Below are 21,627 nucleotides of genomic sequence, written 5' to 3' on the forward strand. Positions count from 1 at the left end.
AGTTTAATGTATACCATTAGCTCACAAGAAACATTACATATATGACTGATTTCTAAAACCAAAACTAGTTTTATACCAGAATGAAGTGAAGGAGAAGCAGACATGAAGGCAGAGGTGTCTTAACTCAGACCATTGGGATCCTAACCAAACTTTTCAAACCCAAAGACAGACATGTCTTAAAGGCATAAATCTGTGACAGTTTATTTTATTTATTTGTTTGTTTGTTTATTTTATTATTTGCAAAGTAACTTCCCAAGTCGCATAAAAAGAAAATTTTTGTAAATCATCCAGGCATTAAATGCATCATCAAAGTGGAGAATTTTTTTCAATGAAAGAAAGATGAAAGGTAGTAACAAATCAAAACTACTTCTAGTTGAACTGTGACAGTACTGGTCCATCACAAATTAAAAACCCAAAAATCCTCTGCACTCAGAGAAAGAAGTACCTCTGAGAATTCATTGTGACCATACATTACATGCAATGATAGCAGAATCCATAATAACCACGTTATTACACAGAACAAAAAGCTGAACAAGATTATGATAGCATAAAAAAATGAAGTTGCATGGACTTATTTTTATTTTTTTTAAAGAGAAAAAATTCTAAGGCCTGTTGCATGAAGGACTCATATTGAGCATTGAAAAGAAAGATTAAAAACCAACCAAACAAAGAAACAAAAAAGAAAGAACTGTTTGGGGCACAATGAACAGAGGAATTGTACATGCAAAATTGTTTTTTTAGATTGACAATGCATCAGGTCTTTTGTGCACATGTAAATCATCTGAGCATATCTAGAAAGCCAGATATATTCAAGATGCATTTGTGTCACTGAAAATACAGAATATGTGGTATGCATATATGCAATTGGGTTGCAATGTCCAGTTCACCTGGGATGTTTTGGAACTGATGTGCACATATCCATCAAGTGAAAACTGTACAGTAGATCTCTCATAAATTGTCTCAAAACTGCTGGTACCCTAGAAGAATAAAGATCCCTAAGTGGCAAACAAGTCAGGAGAAGTGCCTTGTTGGGAATGGCTTACTGAAAGTCTCTAGAAATACTCTTATCCATTTTTTTTTTTTCCTAAAAAAAAACAGCTTTCAGAAGTTTGCACTACCTTTGCACTCCTTCCTGCATAAACATACCACTCATACCTATTCAATAATACGAAAGGCTTCTGTGTTTTCTGTGCAACAAAAATAGATGTTTTATGGCTTCTTAGTAAATAACAACCCATTAAGGAAAAACTTGCAATATCATTTTTCACCTTTGTAGTCCATTAACTGTAATAGCTTTTAATGTACTTTAAGCACTCTTGAGCCTCTTGGGCTGAGTGAAAAGTCACACCAACAATGAGAATGTCTAAAGGTTATTTTGGTGATACTGGCTTTCTCAAACCTTTCACTTAGTGGATCTTTATTCTACCTGTCATAGGTTACAAATTTGACTATTATGTGTTCAGGGTTTGAGGAGAATATAAAGCTCAAATCAAGATAAATTTTTACAATGTGCTAGATGATACATAAATACATAGCCTGAACTCAGTATCTTAAGAAATTACAAACTAATGTATTAAGATTTAATAGGTAACATTTAAGAAGTCAAATGAGAATGTAGACTTGAAATGTGTTAACTGTAAATATATTTGCATATAGATACCCATCAAGGTCTGTTTATATTATTCTTGTTACACTCAAATGCAATATTCAGTAAACTAAACATATTTTATAAGTATCTCAGTAGGTATGTATGTATACAAAAATGAAAATGAACACATAGAGTATGTTTACACAAGCAGTTGGACAGCAAAATTGTGAATGAAAACTCATCTGTAGGTCAGCTGGTTACAACTCTCTTTAAGAAAGGGCTTTCTCAGAGAACTAAAATCCTAACACAGACCAAAACCAGAATTTAAGCAAAGTTCCGGATAATTTGCTGACTTTGCTAGAGGACAGCTCAGGTTGAGGACAAACTTTCTTGATACAAAAATTTCCTTTGAGACTTTCATATTTAAAAATAAAACATATGTTTCTATATTTATGAATGTGTATAAACATGCTGGATATATATTTGCACTATATATATATTATAAAAGAATTTATTGCTGATATTGCAGAATGAATATCTACATAGGATGACATATTTGTTATTAGTTCTCTTTTTGATGTATGACTGCTAACAGGAAACTAAAATTCTAATTATAACTTTGGAATCTTTAAATTATTTTCCATTTTCCATTAAGGATATTTTTTAATTTTAATATTCTGTCTTATAAGAGATTACCCAGAGGTCCAAGACTGCTCACATCGCTACAGGGGGACATAAAAAGAGAAAGAAAGACTGGGACTTTTTAATATGTGGATTTGATAAAGTTATACCTTAATTGCTGCTATCATAGTAGTCAAGAAGCAGTAATTGTTGATTATCTGAAAATTAATGAAGAAATTTCAAGCAACATTGAAGTTAAAAAAGGTTTTCTGAAAGAAACAGTTTCGTTTCTTTTGTGACCATGGTGAATATTTTCTTTTTTGTTTTAGAAAACACCAGGCACATTTTCAACAAGAGAGTGTCCTTCCCATAACACTTCAAATAACATATTCAATTTAAAATGTAAGCATGATATTCAGGCTTCATTTGCTGTTGGTGTCAATCTAAAAAAATATAAATTGATGCAGACAGAAAATTTTAATCTGATGCCCTAGGGCCAGATCAAACAAAACACTCAGGCATCTACAACTGGTGTTAAAGCAACTAACTTTTAGGTGTTTGTCCCCTAGAACAGTATCTGGGGCTAAAGTGAGCTGGGTCTTACAGTTCTATGTACTGCATAGGTTAGGTATTGCTAGGCAGGTACCAGGTAGGGGGTGTTATGACTGGCCACTGCCTCCACCATGACTTAATATTACCCAAACCAGCTACTTGAAACTAGGATCTAATGACATTCCCAAGTAAAACTACAGTCTGCCTAAAAGCAACAGAAATAATATGCAGCTATCTGGAGCTAGTAAATAGAGAAACTCTGTGAAGAGCACTTAGCTAAAAATTCCACCTTGCAGACCCTATATGATCAGAGTCTGGGTCATAAGGACAAATGGCCAATGATAAAATACAATTTCCTATTTTACACAAAGCACAGTGATTAGAGATACTGCCCAGGAAATGTGTCACAACTTCAATTCTCTCTTCTGCCTACAAGGAATCAGAATGTTTAACTTTCAAGCCATTGATTATTCTGAACTCCTCAGATAAATAAGCAAGAAGGGGTTAAGTTTTCAGCAGTCTAGTCCTGAGGTTCTCCTCTAGTTCCTCCTTCCTATGCTACTTCCAGATTTAACAGACAAAACCACTGAGTATCCAGCTCCAAAGAAGACACGAAAAATATACTTATCACAACTTCAGACTGGAAGACCTGTAGAACCTTCAATAACAGCTGTGCAGGATAACTGATAAAATATATCTCACCAAAATTGAGGGACCACCTAGAGCAAACTCTTTGAGTCACAGAAATTTATTTCACCTGAAATGACTCCAAGGCTTAATTTTAATATAACTCAATGTGTTTTTTTCTAACATAACTCCTATATCTCATGTAAGTCCTTCTTCTGAAATCTAATCTAATAAAACCACATGTGCATCACCAAATAGTCCGTAATTACAGCATACAAAATTAGATATTTGGTTTTGATGATGGCTGTCAAGTACTTGAGCCAACATCATGCACTTGCACTTATCTCTTGTTCCCAGGATCATTTGCAGTTCTACAGCCTGCTTTCAGTAAATTTGGAAAATCCGCTATCCTCTAATAAAGAAAAATCCTGGAAATCTAGGGTAATTTACTTATCTGGTTACACATATAATAGACATCTGGAGTTATGTGGGGTAGATGTGCTCTACAGTGTCTCCTGCAGTCCCCGCTAGTCCAGACCAAGAACCTGGCTGGACCACAACATAACCCTTAGCTAATCTAAGTTTTCTTCTCATGAAACCCAGAGAGCTGGTGGAACTTCAGATATGTGCATGGAGTCTTGCCCCAGTGTGAAGCCAGAACATGGCCAAGATGCACATCCAGGCAGCAGATGGAAAACATTCTCAACACCCACAGTTTATACATAGTCTTTGAGAACAGAAAGTCATACTGTTTTCCTGCAACAAATACTGACCTAGAGCCTGATGTAAACTTTTCTGTTTTCATAGGCAGTCAATCAGAACCCTATTTGATTCTTGGTGGGATAATCACAATCTGACTTCAATGGAAGCTGACATCACTCAAGGCTGTGCATACTAAAACCTGAGAAAAGATTCTGAACCCAGTGTAAGAGCAAATAAAAAAACCACACAACACAAACAATACAGCACAAGAAGTTTTCTGCTAGTTTAAAACACCCCATAAAGTCATTTTTGCCACCAATCACAATCCTGGCTGAATTCTGAATAGGAAGGCATATGGTCTTCTAAAGACTGAATACCCTCAAACTGGTACTCAGTTCGAAAGCAGCAAAATACTGTTTCTAAATATACTATGCTATGTTGTGTGGACTGGGTGAATTAGCTCCTTTGGTATTATAACAGATAAGTGCTATTTCCTATCCTATATCTAAGTCATAGATCAGATTAGACAAATGATTCACGTCTCTGACAAATGCCAAGTCTTCTGAAAATCTAGTATGTTGATCAGTTGTCCCTGTTATAACTTTCCTCATTTGAATTATCCCTGAGCTCAGATCACTTCAGAGGCTTTTGGGTTTTTTTGTTGTTTGTTTTTTTTTTTAAAGGAAGAGGGGATAAGAAGACAAAAGACAGGCCCTTCTTTACCAGGTAGAATTTTTCAGGTTTTCCCAGATTCAGTTAAAAGCCATATTAATATGCTTTCTGCCAACAAAAGTGACTTAAAAGAAAAAAAAATAACCAAACAATAATGTTTAAATGCTTCATGATACTTATTCAGAAGTTCCATTTTCCTCTCTTTCGTTTGAATCAGATGATGAAACTTACGGGGTTTCAAGAGTAAGAAAACCACCACTGCTTACACATTTTTTGCATTTTCAAATGTGATTGCATTCTGACTGATCTGCAGTGGTAAGCAACAGTTTTGAAATCTGATTGCAAGCTCACAGTGAAAGAAGTAGATAATTACTATCTCCACAAATATCTATAAGTTAAATCACTTGTTTTAATACAGATTAGATTAGTATTAAAGTTACAAGACTGGTATGAGAGACATGATAAATGCAGTCATGACAGAAACCGATTTTTAATTTAGTATACCCTATCAATCTAGATAGCCCATGAATATTTACCATTAATTCAGTAGGCTGGAACAGAGAGGGGGAAAAGAAGAAAAAAATAGAAGGTTTGACCTAAACAAGGACTGAGGAAAAAACAGAATTCTCAGCAGTTTTACTAAGAACAAATATTGTGAAAAAAACCCAAAACCTTGTGAAATGTGAAATGGCAACAGATTGGAAAAGACTTTTGGGGTAGCATTGTAAAACAAAGCCTTTAAAAAACCTGAATGAGATGCAAAATAGTAGCAATTCTTAGTATCTACTTTTCTTCATAGGATTTACCAGTCTGATTACACTTAAATGAGCAACTTCAAAGGCTGAAATAAAATCATTTATGGAAATTCAAAACAAACCTATTTGATCACATCATACTTCACAGCAGGGATACAATTTGCAGGGGCTGAGTGAGGGCACAGTATAAGCTAAAACAGGTTGTGTGTGCAATGAACCACACTAAATGGTTTATATAAAAGAAATGTTGTTTCCATTAATTTTTCTGGTAATCCTATTAAAAATGCCACCTGTCCAGAATAGAATTATCCAGATTTTAATTCTTTTTCATATTTCAGTGTTCAAACACAAGACAGAGAAGGTATCATCTTACAACTATTAAAGTATGGAACAAAATGTCTTACCCTGAAAACTTAATTACTGTAGCCATTTCTCTGGCTCTGTTTCAATGTCTGGCTATTATACCATTTACTTTTGCTCTCATTGTGCTCAAAGAACTGATTTTTCTGATAAGCTCCAAGAATATTTTTTTCAAAGATTTGTCATATTTCTAACCTCTTTTTAACCAAAAGGTTTCTAGCCTATAATACTAAACATTCACATATTTTAAGTGAATACAACATGAAATGCACCTTTTTAAATTCTACCACTACCCCTCCAAAATCCCCTGTAAGAACCCTGAACAGGAACTTCGCTTTCAATACCAACAGAGATGAAATGGTGTCATAATCAGCATAAGTGCATGTGGGCTATTCACCTAGATCAAACACTTTGGTCATATACTCAATTAAATTTAAATCCCATTATATAATGTGTACCAGCCTCATTTTATGCAATTCCCTAATTTAATGGCTTGGTATTAGCCTTTTTCCTTTTTGCACACATAGACTAATTTTCATGGTGCTCAGTCCCTTTGGGAAGTAGGTCATTAAAGTCAACTGGATGGAGACAGAAACTTAATACCTAAACAGTGTAGTGGAAGGGTCAGACACACAACAGTAATGTAAAACTGTTTTTCACTCTTCCTTCTTTGTAATATATATGAAATTCCTCCCTCATATTAGTATTGTTCATCAATCTCAAGGACCACAAACTAGAAGAACCATGAAAGCTACCATCCTGTTACAATTTAATTTGTCCAACAATAAGAAATAAAAAATCTCCACTAAAAAAAATAAAAATCACAGTTATGATATCATTTAGCTGTTGAGGCAGCACTTGTTTTATGCTGAAACAGCAGAATCATAATATTCATATTACCTTTCTCAATGTGTATTCTTTTTGTCTCATGTCCCACGTCATGACCAGCCAGATCACCCTCCTTAGGTCCAGGCAGGACATTAGGTGACAAACCCATCAGCATTTGGTTCACAGATAGCCCATTCTGATGGACAGCTGCTAGACACAAGCACAGGCAGAAAGAAAATCAGCTGTCATATTAACAATACACTTTTGTACTTATTTGATATGGTTTTCCTCTTAATTATACAAGAACTCTAACAGTCACAAAGTTGCTTGTGCTATCAGTATCCACAGAGTGGGACAGCTTCTTCTGGTTTAAAATTATTAATTTTTAAAATGAGAGTTCAGTATCTTTGTACAAAGTTGGATATTTGCAAATCTTTTCTTGTTTATTTAAGAAGAAAAACTGAAATGTAAAATGAAGCAAACAAGCAAAGGAGATACTTACTGATTTATTTATTTTTAGTTAGCTGTACAAAATCTCTTCTATATTAGCATTCCCAGTATGCAGTCCCTAACTTCCTTCAAATTAAGCACTGTGGTTTTCCAGGTGATAAACACTGTTTTTCAAAATATACTGTGCAACAGAAGAATTGCTTATTTTCTCATCAGATAGATTGAAAAGCTCTTTCAAACAGTTCTCAATCAGACCTTCATGAGTTTCAAACATACCTCAGAACCTATATAAGATTGTATCCTAAAAAAAAATTATTTGCAAGAAGCTTAGCCCATTCTCAGTAAAGCATTTTTTTATATGTAACCCATATTTCTGTAGGAGTCATCTTACTCTTGCAGGCACCATAAAAGCAGATGTAATTAAGAATCAGGTGTGACAAGTTACTGAAGAGATCCAGTATTTAAGGAACTCTGTTATGTTCACATTGGAAGAAACAATGTGCAAAGGTCCTACTTATTTCTGCTGGCAAGTAAGATGAATTCTGCCATTTATTTTTAAAAAAGTGTCATTCCTGAATAAAAGCAGTAAGTCTCTCTCCATTTGAATTACTTATTTTGAGAAAAATGGAAAAGGGTTGTAATTAGATCAATTTTTTAAAATAAACTAAAAATCCGGGGTTGTTAAGGTTTTTTTTCCTGAGCTTTACTTATGAACTCATAAAAACCTGGTGAAATAGATAGGTCACAGTATATGGGATGCCAGTTTAATCTGCACTCTGAATCATCTGAGTGATAAGAAAACAGAATATTCAGCTTGTCATGGTCAGGCCTCACTTATTTTCTTTGGTAAGTCATTTTTCATCACATAGTAATGAAAGATCTTCCATTTGATGGTCAATGAAGAGTCAGCTTCCTGAGTCTGCAGAGAGCCTGAAAGGAAGCAGTCTAAAAGACACGTGCTGCATCTAATCAAGTCAACTACATAGTTCACATAGCTACTTCATGGCCTCCTACTGCATGCCAAACCCTACAGTTTTACCTATTGACAAATTCCAATGTGGAAAAATGTCTTAAAACCATAAAAACTTACAATGTGCAATAATAAAAGAAATGGACAAGTGAAACATGAAGTAAAAATCCATAAAATATTACATGTTTAAAACCTCAATTTCCAGGCTGTTGCACTGGAATATCATAGCATTCAAGATCTTTGCCATGTAACTTCCATCCTGTACACGCCTTGATAAAAACAGTATGACTCAGAGAAACAATGGTTTAATTTCACTCTGCCCCTTGTGAGCTATGAGGTGATAATACTCTCAGCATCATATTTCTCACTATTACCAATTTCTAAATTTAGAAAATTTATCACGTGTGCCTACATTTTAATTGATTTAACATAATTCTTCTCTTTGCCAAGCAATTCTACCATGTAAAATGTCACTTATGAAGTCAGATTCAATTTAGAAATCAAACCAGAGTAACCAGATTAAATAAAACTCAATTTCTTTTACAAATGTTTAGACTATATGTTCAGTTCTAAAACTAATCTAGCAAATTGCTTCCCGGCTGCAATTCTGCATTTCATAGCTCATATCTTTATGTTTAATATGACATGATGGCAGTTTATATCAGTACCTGTTAATGTAGCATCAGATATTATGATATTGTAAACTGGGGAACATAATGTCGGAAGATAGTTATTGCAGCTGAACTTCCAAACATGATACATATGAGATCTATTTAAGACGAGGGCATTTTGATTAGAAAAACCAGCTGCACCTAATCAAATTTAAAGTGGTGACAAGGAGAAGAATGTGACCTACGGATTCTGTCTGAAGAGCTCTCGGTCCGTGCAGGAGAGCTGGACACACTGCTGCTTCGATGAGAGGATGGATGGCTGCCAGGTCTTCGGCCCTCTTCAAGAGAAGGAGCAGGAGAAGGGCTGTCTGGAACACGTTCCTAGATCCCACAAAAAATAATTGCAAAAAAGGCAATGTTAAACTAAACCTCTGTTTCCAAACATTACTTTAAAAGAATGTATCTCCCTCCTAAATCAGGGCCTATTCTTTCTTCTCTTGAGGTGTTCAGGATTTGCAGAGTATTCTCAAAGGAATCTTGGCAATTTTAGGACATTAGAGCTTACATTTTAGGATGCAACGTGAGCACTGCTCATCATGTCATGCTTTTAAAGTGCCTTCTGGACTCCTTATAAAAATAACGATTTTGTTTTGCTTTGGGGCTTTTTCCTCCCTCATTTCTATTGGCATGCTGTTGAATTAGAAATACTTGTTTGTAGACCTTAGCCTTCCAGGATGAGGAATTATTTTTTCTAAGAGTGTTTTTCATCTTTGGACATATCACTTCTTCAAAATAGGAAGAAACACCTACCCAGATTCTTATATCCAAGGGAAAGCTTGGCATGGTAGCCAGGAGGAGCTACAATGCACCTGAAGATGTTCCTTGACTTTGAAAATGAGGGCATGAGGACTGTGATGATTTCAACTGCACTTCTGTTATATGAAAACAGTCAGTATGTAGCAGGTAGACATATCTCATACTTAAACAGAACTTTGACAGCAATAATAAAAGAAAAACAAGGGAGCTGAGTGAGAAACAGTCCTTCCTAAAAATTTCTGTCTTTCCCTGCAGTTTCCTCTATTGCTAATAGCACCCAAGACTCTATGCCATTGCTAAAATAGATGTGAGTTAGGTTGCTTTGATCAAATAGCGATAAATAGAAATAGTTTCTACAAGGGAAATCTATGGGGGGGGGACTGCAAATTTTAAACTATGGCAGTAGGGGTTGGAAGGGACCTCGAAAGATCATCTAGTCCACCCCCCTCGACAGAGCAGGATCACCTAGAGTAGGTCCCACATGAGCATGCCCAGATGGGTTTTGAATGTCTCCAGAGAAGGAGACTCCACAACCTCTCTGGGCAGCCTGTTCCAGTGTCCTGTTACCTTCACAGTGAGAAAGTTTTTCCTTATATTTATGTGGAACCTCCTATGCTCCAGCTTGCACCCGTTGCCTCTTGTCCTATCACTGGACATCACTGAGAAGAGCATGACTCTGTCCTTCTGACACTTGCCCTTTACATATTTATAAACATGACTGTGGTTACCCTTCAGTCTCTTCTTCAAGCTAAAGAGACCCAGCTCCCTCAGCCTTTCCTCATAAGGGAGATGTTCCACCTTCCTTAATCATCTTCGTGGCCCTGTGCTGGACTTTTTCAAGCAGTTCCCTGTCCTTTTGATAACTGAAATCCTGACCCCTAAGGAAAAAACGAAAACAGTCCTTCCTAAAAATTTCTGTCTTTCCCTGCAGTTTCCTCTATTGCTAATAGCACCCAAGACTCTATGCCATTGCTAAAATAGATGTGAGTTAGGTTGCTTTGATCAAATAGCGATAAATAGAAATAGTTTCTACAAGGGAAATCTATGGGGGGGGACAGAGCAGGATCACCTAGAGTAGGTCCCACATGAGCATGCCCAGATGGGTTTTGAATGTCTCCAGAGAAGGAGACTCCACAACCTCTCTGGGCAGCCTGTTCCAGTGTCCTGTTACCTTCACAGTGAGAAAGTTTTTCCTTATATTTATGTGGAACCTCCTATGCTCCAGCTTGCACCCGTTGCCTCTTGTCCTATCACTGGACATCACTGAGAAGAGCATGACTCTGTCCTTCTGACACTTGCCCTTTACATATTTATAAACATGACTGTGGTTACCCTTCAGTCTCTTCTTCAAGCTAAAGAGACCCAGCTCCCTCAGCCTTTCCTCATAAGGGAGATGTTCCACCTTCCTTAATCATCTTCGTGGCCCTGTGCTGGACTTTTTCAAGCAGTTCCCTGTCCTTTTGATAACTGAAATCCTGACCCCTAAGGAAAAAACGAACACCTGCAAACCAAAACCAACAAACAACTGTGTACATTCAAGTCACTACAGGATTTCAGTAATGAAATCACACAATTAGTATGTGTTTAATAACACATATCATAGAATCATAGAATGGTTAGGGCTGGAAGGGATATTAAAGATCATCTAGATCCAATTTGCTGCTGAAAATGCCTGAAAGATTTCCTGAAAAGAGCATCACATTTCTCACAGAGCAAACTGCTTATGTAGCAGTTGTTATTCTTCATTCATAGGAGCTAGATGAATATCTATTTCTCTGAATTCATTCCTATGAAATTTAGCAACGTGACCATCTATAGTAATCAATAGATTTGTTCCAGATAAGCTTCATATAAAATATTTGCCAAACTTGAGACTCTGATTGCAAAGGGATTCAATTGGCCCATCAAGAGAGTCGGAGAAGATCTTTCAGAGCAATGCTTCAAGACATTTAAGTGGATTCCACTTTAATATTCTCTGGTTTTTAAGTCAAAAACATTGATAAGGACAGTTTAACTGCATCATAGCTCTAGGCTTATTATGACTTTGATTATGTTTCTATGTTCATGAACTCAGTATTCAAGAGGAGGATTATAATGCAGATGTTTTTCAGAATTTAGATTTATTTCTTTAGATTTAGGGGGATTTAAGCATGCACAGTGTACAGATTTGGTATAAATTGGAATACTGTATATTTAATCATTCATTTAATATATAATTTCACTGTTCGGCAAACAATGTATTGTTCTTAGAAGGGTTTCATTAAAATGAAATCCAGTGAGCATATAGGATTTGAATACAGAGCTGCAGAGTAAATTAATTTATTTAAACAGCTTAATTTGTTTATCCTATTTATTTATGTGTGCTTTTACAGCACGTATTATGAGATGGAGAGTGCAAAAGGAATGCACAGGACAACAAAATAGAATTACTGCACAAACAAAACATAATGAGTTTTATTCACATATAATATGACACCATAGACAAAGTCTTTGAGAAAACTATATATAGTGGCTTTATAAATGAATTTGCAAAATACTGATTAACCCTAACAAAAAACAGGGTTAAACAGAAATGGAAAACAAATTAATAACACCTTCATTCATTTTTTACATCCTTGCTTCACAATTCCACAGTCAATAATATAGTCTATAGCGATTTTTTTTCTTTATTAAAACTAGCTACAATACTAAATTGGAATGTTACTAATAATGAATTAAATACTCTGTGGCCCAAGTGCAGGACCTGACCTTATTGAAACTCATACAATCAGCCTCAGTCTATCGATCAAGCTTGTCCAGATCCCTCTGCAGAGCCTCTCTAGAAATCACCAACCCTAGAAATCACCTATCATAAGAATCACCTAGGGTACTGTTCACTGTCTTGTATTCTTCCTAAAACTTGTTTGACCAGTTTTGATTGTGTCCCAAGACACAATCCCACTTGTGGAACATATCTCTAGAGAATCTAGTGTTGGCTTGTACTGTAAATAGGCGCATTGTATCCCAATAAACAAGTAAATAAACAAGTAAATAAATTAAATCTGAGTTGCTTTGGTTTGCTAAAAGTAACTGTGGGGATGAAACTGCAGGGTTCTGCTAGAAATCAACATATCTGACTGTAAGTATCTAGATGCAGTTTTGACACATGACCTAGAGATGAAACTTTAGAGACACTTGTCATGGAAGCTACATGAAGGGGCCCACCTTGAAGGTACATTGTCTCCCACTTAAGTCAATCGTGATGTAGACAATAAAGTCAATGGAGTCTCCTCTAAAGTCAGATACTTACAGCACAGTTAAGCTGCTCGTATTTGAGCCATTTGAGCCACTGAAGGGTTTTGAGATGGCCACATCAAGTTGAGAGGTAAGACCTATGAAAGATCTGCTGCCAAAATTGTCTCTTTTTCTCCACCTTTTTTCTCCATTTTTTGCTTCTCTATTTGTTTCTACAGGAACCCAGAAGTAAAAAGTAGCGTGAACAATTTTGGGCATATGTAGAAATTTAACATATGGTCAACCAACTTTTCAAAATTGGTAAGGGTCTCAGTTAGGTATTGGAGAACTGGAGGCTTCTCTACATGGAGAACATACTCATGGGCCAAATCTGGAGTATTCTGTATCTTGCTGCTCTTTATAATCTGATACAAATAATTAATCCTAAACAGTTAAGAATATAACATTTAACTCCTACCATAAATGAAACTTCTACTTCAGGAAGCTGCAGTGCCCTCTCCCATGCTCTCACTTCACTGATATTACAAGTTTCACACCCTCAATACCAAGTCCATTTCATAAATAACAGAATTGTTCTTGTGACAGTGTGGGGGTTTTTTGTGGTTTTAGTTTTCATTTTGGTTTAATTTTGGGGTTTGTTAATCTTGTAAAGGATGGGTAAAATATTTTAACTCTCAGAGGTTTTAACTTACAAGATTGAAGCTGTCTCTAGAATTTGAAATTATTCTAATTTTGTTTCGGATACCACAATGCCACTTATCATCCACAGCATAACACTGTATCAAGAATCTCCAAGTAAAACAGAAGTGTCTTGATGCACTTACCAACTTTTTCAAACAGCTCTTTGTATAGATTCAAAGACCATACACGAAGATCTAATTCCAAAAGTTCCTTTAAAGTAACTTCCTATTAAGATTTATCTTAATGTAACAGTAATGTTATCCAGAAGACCTTCTTCCCTATATCATATGTCTTTTTCTTCTTACCATGTCACAAAATTAGCTATTAGACATGAATATCTTTTTTTGGTTCTTTTCTTTCTGCTCCAGCAGCATGTTTTCATTGTTTGAGAAGTGCCTCTTTACCAAAAGTCTTCCTCAAAAATATATCAAAATGCAAAGTTGATAGAGTTCACCTGTTGGTTCCTATATCATTATCAAAGAGAGGAAATTTCAGGCAATATGTGTAGGATCGATATTTCTGCTTCTAAGAAGACATGACAAGGAAGTAATATCTTCTAGGTTCTCATCGCCTTGGTCTTTGTCCACATTCTTCATTCTTTGCCATCCCTGCTACTTAGTCACAAAAGTCTAGAATCTTTCTGATAAATTTTGAATATGCCCACTTCCAATAACCAAACAGTTTTGCATGCACAGCCTTTATCTCCTTCATATTTCTCTCCTAGAGATATTTATACTCAGCTTCTCCCTTTGTTCTAGTTTGCTTCTCTGTAAGAATCATCTCTTGGACTTAGTCATCTAATTTTAGTCATGAACTGAGTTCTAGATGTGCAACTAAGCATAGCTGTAGAGGTATTTCACTTTTAAAACTATTCAGCTCTCTTGATGTTCTTCAGTATTGAACAAAATCCTTTAAGGTCATTTGTGCTTAATTTAAGTCACTGAAGTACAGAGGACAAAATAACTTATTTTCAGTGTCACACTTTTCAATAGTTTAGGTAACTTCACACTGGAGAAAGGATATATGACACACACTGGAAAAAAAAAAAAAAAAAAAAAAAAAAGCTTTTAATCAGGAATATTTTATAATATTCTGACCATTCTGAAAAGGTACCAGGCTTCCAAGATTCTTTGTAGTAAAATTACAATCTCTTTCACAATGACCAAAACACAGACTTCTCACTCTGTAGTTCTTTACTGACCTATTTTGATCTTGTGTGAGAAGTATTCCAGGAATGGCTTTCTTGTAAAATTGTATACTTCTCTGACATTGCTTTAGGTGAATGAAATAAATTAATTCTTTTTGTATCTTCTGTATTGCCTGGAAACAGGATATTTTGCTTTTCCATTTTTCCTTCAGCTTTAGCCTAAGAAACTCCAAATTAATGCATTCCAGTATTTCCTAATGTTAGCCTAATGTCTTTGGAAATTCAGTGATGTAATTTTACTCAGTGCGTGACAACAGCCACATCTAAACTTTTTTACAGCAACATCTGATACATTGACAATTCTGGCAGTTTTATGAAGTTTCCAGTACAGGAAAATTCTGCTTTGTTGATAATAGCAGCAGAGAGAAAGTGGTTTTTATCCAGGTTGTCTAATGGTACTTCTAAGGTGCTTCCTATGGCCCCTGCCTGTACAGTACAGCCTGCCAGCCTAATTTGAGTCATACTTTATCAAACTGCATTTAAAAAGTCATCATGTCTGTAACAGAAAAATAAGTTATCAGTAAATTCTTCTACACTGAAATATTGTATGATGGCCAATATCTTTTGGCATTAAAGTTCTGCACTAAACTCAAGGCTGCTCACACATAAGTTCCAGAAGACAAACTGAAGCTTCTATAGCCCCTTTACTATCCACACCCTCCATGAAGTGAACTTCAGCATTTTACGCAGTAGAAAACTACTGTGCCACTGGTCATTTTCAGCTGAAGGTACTGGACTCTTTTGCCTTAATTCTTTCTGGAGTATTAGTAGCATCATATGGATAAAATGCAATTTTTTATTCTGGCATGCTGCTCTGTTGTAGCTTTTACAATGCAGAATTATTTTAAGTTGCTATTAATATGAGGTATGTCCTTTATATTTTCATATATCCTTCTGCTGAGTGAAAAAAAATGGATGTAGTGAAACTGTTAACGAGCTGAGCCTTTGAAACCATGGGCAGGTGATGAAAGCCACCTCATATCTAAAGCATCCCCAGGTCACAGCTGCCACACTCACTGCAATTCATTGCTGTCACAATCTGCTGTCCCTGCTTGTTGTTGCTCTTTTCTTATTCATCCAACTCATATATCTAAACATTCCATTAGAAAAAGACATCTAATGTTTGTCTCATGTTCAAAAGGGCACAACACGCTTCTGAAATATAATTCTGAAGATTTTAGAGCTCAGAGTTCACTGCCAAATCTAAGGTGTTGCTTTGTAAGGCTTCCCTTTAATTTTGTCTTTGTCTCATCTCCTGAACATAGCAGGAAAAAATGTTTGGTTAGTACATAATCTCAGCTTTATTCCAACTTCTTATCATGAGGAAATGAAATATTGCCCAGTAATAGAAAGGCATTTGAAGCTTGTGAGTTTAAAGATAACAGCACTAACTGTGAACTCAGTGAATTGGAAGGAAAGGTCAGCAAGTCATCTACTGTGGCACTGTTCACAACAGAAATTCTTCTATCCTATGAACTATGTAGTTTATAATCTGAAGATGATTGTTCTTTGTTGTTTAATTAGATAAGGTAACTATTGATTTACTTTTCAAAGTAGAAAATTCTCACTGCTTCCAAGCAGAGTTTAAAACTGTAAACATCTTGTACTCTAATGTCAAATCTATGCTGTCATTTCAGGTTATGACGACAAACCCCAAGATGAGCAATTCACAAACTTTTCAAATCAACTTGTGGAGACATTGTTACTGAAGAAAAACATTTAAGGAAAATTAGGTTTAAAAAAATGAGGCAAAATATAATAAAAACAAAACAAAAACATCTGCAAATGAAGCAGTAAAAAAAAAAAAAAAGTTACTATTCTAATAACAAAGTTTTGTGAAAGAGAGCAACTGCACTATTTATCCATTTCTGTGAAAATAAAGAAAAAGGAGGTTTGACCTTCTCACTTACATGTATTCTCTAAGGTATTTATTTTTATTGTAGTGTAAGTTATTATTCATAAACTTTACATTGCCAGTGCAAGGTTCAAAAAGTATGCTGATTAGAGAGTTTCCTGCTCAACTACTCAGTGCATATAACTCAATGGACATTAAAATCACAGTCTCTGACTATACCTAGTAAGAAACAGGTAAATTGCCAGTGATATTATGTCCATGCTTATGGGAAGAATATCCCCCTAACAATGACCTCATGCTTTTATGATGCTGGGGTTTATATTTCAATCCTTTTCAGTATTGAAAAATTGGAACATAATTACTTGGCCATACTATCTCTGTTCACATGACCGTACTGTCTGACAGACAAAACCGGGGATGGAAATCCAGATCTCTGTTGTACAACAAATGGGCTGAAGGAAAGAGCAGGGAAGTCCTGCAACAGTAAGTTCCTTAGCCATGACAGTATTCTTTAATTAATTATGCGCAGCAAGCTCTTACATTTAGAAGGGAGTTTTGGATGGTAAATTAACCCTTCTGTTTAAGTATTTACCTGTAGTACAAATGCACTGTGGGCAATATGCCACGGGCCTTGACTGAAGAAATCACAGCAGCACTTACATAACGTCTCCATCAGATGCTTTGTAAATATCCCAAAACTCTAACTTAATTATGAAAAGAAAAACAAAAAAAAAACTTAAAAAAAAAAAGTGTATTTCACCCTTGAGTGAACATACTTTTCTAAACAGAATTTAGGTTAATTTGGGCATTTAAAAACACTTCATTGTAAATCCACAACTTTTTAATTTATGGTTATGTGCAAACCAGATGGGAACAAAAAACCTGGTTTGTTAAATAACTTGCACAAGATGTTATGCCAGGATGCTGTGCAGAAGTTGGCAGCTTTGATGAAGATTTTATTAGCATGAATACAGGATAGTTGAATTTTCAGAAATTATAGAGATAAATAGTGTGGATTATTAATACAAACAAATGCTTACATAAGTGAGATTCTGGGGGGAAAAATCCAGTTTAAAAAAAAAGTGTTGCTGAAGTTTTTCAAAGAGAGAACCAACATTTCTAGGTACTTTCAAAATATTCACCTACATTACAATGAATCTATCTTTCCAACTGGATGAGCTACAAGAATAAACTTGTGAGTAAGTTAAGGAATTCTGGGAAACGACAAATTTTCTGGTATGGGACTGCCTATGGTTAAAATAATATACATAGTCACATGATGACAGTCTCCCTTTCAGAGACTTCTGAGTCCAGCAAAACTCCCATAATGGGGTGAGATCTATGAACACACCAGGACCTGCTTTCCACAAAAAAAAAAAAAAACTGTTTTAAAAAGTTGTACTTTGAAGGTACCTGGTTTTGTTAACTTAGGCAACTTTAATAGGTAGAACTACTTTGTAAATCAGCTTTACAAGCTAAAGTCAGCCTTTCAAAGTTTAGGAACAGGTTACCAATGCTAAGAAGGTCAAATTTTTATACTCTTACAAATGAAATCAAATAGCTCATAAAAAATGAAAGAAGGCAAAATACTAGGAAAAATGATGAAAACAAAGTTTTGTTGCCATAGTAATTCATAATTATGAAGTGTTACTTAGCACATGTTCCATCCCAATTTTCATTATTTAGATATCTCTGTAATACCACTACTCACTGTTCTAATAAATAAATTAAATTTAGAATGAAATGGAGCACCATGTTATGTTCCAGAGAACTTTAGTATCATGTAACTCTCACTAAATACTGCTCAAGTGAAAACAGAAAAACAAAGGTGCAGAAATCACCATGTAATTGAACAGTTAGCTAACAGCAGAGTCTTTATATTCCCAAGATATGGGCAAGATGGGCAGTAGGGGTGGAATCCAGCCTTGCTGACATAGCACATAAAGAAACTATTTTTCTCTGTGTTAAATGCCCATGTCTTTGAATGTGAGAAAGGGATGCCACTGAAGGCCTCCAAAGGCAATCCTAGGCATTTGAAAGTGCAGGTACTTAAATTAGGTTATCAGACCATATTTTTCTAGGTCAATAGAAAAACAGATTTTTCAACTTTTAGTGGAATGATTCTTTATGATTCTGGGTTGTTAGGTTAAGGAGGACGGGAGCACAAGCATGTTGAAAATCTCAATAAAGTCAGATCTCTTCATGCTACTTAAGTCATCACAAACTTCAAAACTTTTACAACTCTTGACTTGAAGGTCCAAGAGATTTTAAGTTCACTCATTTTTTGTCAAAGCAATGTCATTGATGGACAGACTTCCAATGCAGCCCTAAAATAGCCTTACCTTCTTCACATGCTTATTTCTAACATAGGAATGCTTCAAAAAAAACCACTAAAGTTTGTGTACTTACTGTACTCCCTTATTAGAACTAAAGAAGGATAAAAGGTAAAATGTTCATATCTGAATAAATGTAAAATCAAATTATAAGTATCTAGTGCTAAGGGAGAAACGCCTTTATAAACAAAAATGGATCATCTTCAGTCAAAATGAGACTCTGTGTCTCATTTAAAAGTTGGATTTAAAAGGTGGAAGAATAGTCCCTTCTAATTTAAGAAAAGAGTAATTTCTTCCTTGATATCTTGAGGAATGTTGCCATTAGATTACAGACTATGAAATGTGAGAAAACAGAAAGCTGTGTATCAAAATGCTACAAACTGAGCACAGTTTTAGTACTGATTTAGAGAGGGGGAGGAGAACTGAGAAGGCAACACTGGCCACCAGCAGCCTCCTATGTTCCCAGAGATACAACAGTTGGGTTTCTCATACATATTGACTTCAAGGCTTACCTTACAAAATCTGACAGCTAGCCACCTTTATAATGTTTATTGCAGTTGTGAGTAGAATTATTTATTTGTTTATTTTTTTATATAGTTACCTTAATAACAGATGTCTCAACTCTGGATGGAGGACTCTGCACTTGTGCTGCTGCTGCCATGTTGGCGATGGTACTAAGGTGATTCATCTGGCTCATTGCCATGGTGACAGATGCTGGAGGTAGGCTCACAGGAATTAACGGGTGGGGCATCATCATAAAAGGAAGTTCCAATCCTGTTGGGGGATTAAAAAAAAAAAAGGGGGGGAAATAGGTTTACACATCTTTTTAAACCTTTTTTTCTTTCTCCTGATGGACAATATTCAAGTGATGGGTGATAAGATGATTCACACTGCAAGTCAAAGCAGTTATGTGTCAGCTCTCTTCTGGGACATTATCTTTTTATAATTTTTAATATCTGCTGTAAGGTGCCCTAGCAATTCAATATTATGCCACCTATGCACAGCTTAGCAGTTATTTTAAGTATCAATTTTATTGCATATGCATTTGTTTTTTATTGTCTCTGCTTCCCCTGCTTGATGTTTTAAAGGAAGAATTCCAATATTCCTCACATCTTTGATTTTTCATAGCCTATTTATATAGACACAAAATAAAGACAGGAATGGGAAAACTACTGATGTTAGTGCTGAAAGATGTCAACCCGTACCATTTGTCAGAAGGTGGTTCTGCTGAAGAGGGTTGAGAGGATGGCTAACTGGAACATTATGCTGTCCAGGCAAGTTGGGGTGGTTAACAGAGGCCTGTGATCCTTGGGTGGGGGGAGACTGAAGTTTTTCTTTATCCCAAGAACCATCACTGCTGCCTGTGGGGAATGAATATATATTATTGGGATGAAGGAAGACTCCAAATTTTCAGTGTCTGAATTTGCAAGCAAGGCCAGCAATCTCACCTTTTTTGCAAGTTATATGTTTTTCTATTTTATTTTATTTTTAATATGTGGGCTGGGGGGAAGGACTTATGTGGATTTGTTTTTTTTTTCCATCCTCTGAAAAAGACATGTAGGGATGACTTTTTAAAGTTAAGAGTCAGAACACAAATCTAAAAGTATGATAGTTATGCTCATTCACATGAAGTTTGTGTTTGATGTGTATTTTACACACACACTTGCCATTCAGTGCAAGAAAACTATGTATGGCATTTGTTTTATACGTGAGAGAATATTTTTGCCTGCAAAATCGCTAAAACCAAGAGTATTGTCAGTTATGCCAATTAAAATTTAAACTATACTCACATTTCTTCTTATACTTGTGAATAAATAAACATTATAGGAAGTGTCTAAAAATTTAATTTATTGAGGGCACCAACATGTGTGTATATGCACTGGGCTGACAATACAATTTTTATTTAAATTTTATTTCACATTGTTATTAATTATTAATTGAGTCCTGCAGTCTTCTTGTAGTGGAATGGACTAACAGCAAGGAAGAATGTGGACAAGTAAGTGCTGAGACAAACAGTGATCCATATATTTAAGAAATACCCTTTTTCACTTTTGCAGATCTCCCCCACAGAATTAAACAGAAGGATACAATTAAAAGAAAACACTAAAAATTCATATAACATTATTAATTTGAACATTTATATATAATGAAAAGTTCTACATCTTCTGATGTAGCAAATTATATTATTCATGGTGCATATTTATGTGTAATGCTGAGACTGAGTATATGTATGTTTATGTATACAAAGTAATCTATACACTCAATGTGTAAGTCTATTTACCATACACAATCAATAAACAATGTTTGAATATATTTATAAATATGTATATATGCATGTACTTTCAGCAGCATTAATATACAAATTAGCAATATATGATTGCTTCCTTTTTCATGTAGAGCAAAATTTCACCCCCCTGAGTCTGAAAGATTCTACTGTTTTCATGTGAATTTCTCTTGATAATCTAGACTCAATTTCTATTTAGCATTAGGGATTATAGTGAATGTTTTTCTATATGCATCTTACTACTAGTTACCAACAGGGCCTAAAAAACAACAGGACTAATAACACCTCCTCCTTACTTCAGTAGGAACAGGATTAGCACATTGGTTTTGACGTTTTCTGAGATCATTTTCATGGGATAAAAAAAGCACAAAAGCTGGTAGAATTCCAATTTAATTTCTCTAGATCTATTAAAAACCTGATTGTAAAAGCTGTACAACATAGTTTATAATGAAAAATACTCTGTTATTGCCAACATTTTCTT

General features: G+C 35.3%; 1 protein-coding gene across 1 annotated transcript in view; it reads right to left on the reverse strand.

The window, feature by feature from the left end:
• Positions 1-21,627, reverse strand: part of DACH1 (dachshund family transcription factor 1) — a 336,491-nt gene that overhangs the window by 57,262 nt on the left and 257,602 nt on the right. The window contains exons 8-11 of the mRNA XM_010003510.1: positions 20,068-20,223; positions 19,464-19,636; positions 8,982-9,117; positions 6,778-6,912 (exon numbers count right to left, since the gene is read on the reverse strand). Of these exons, the coding sequence (XP_010001812.1) occupies positions 6,778-6,912; positions 8,982-9,117; positions 19,464-19,636; positions 20,068-20,223 (600 nt within the window). The remainder of the gene's footprint in view (positions 1-6,777; positions 6,913-8,981; positions 9,118-19,463; positions 19,637-20,067; positions 20,224-21,627) is intronic.

Source organism: Chaetura pelagica, unplaced genomic scaffold (assembly GCF_000747805.2).
Source record: "Chaetura pelagica isolate M959 unplaced genomic scaffold, ChaPel_1.0 scaffold106, whole genome shotgun sequence".
NCBI lineage: Eukaryota > Metazoa > Chordata > Aves > Apodiformes > Apodidae > Chaetura > Chaetura pelagica.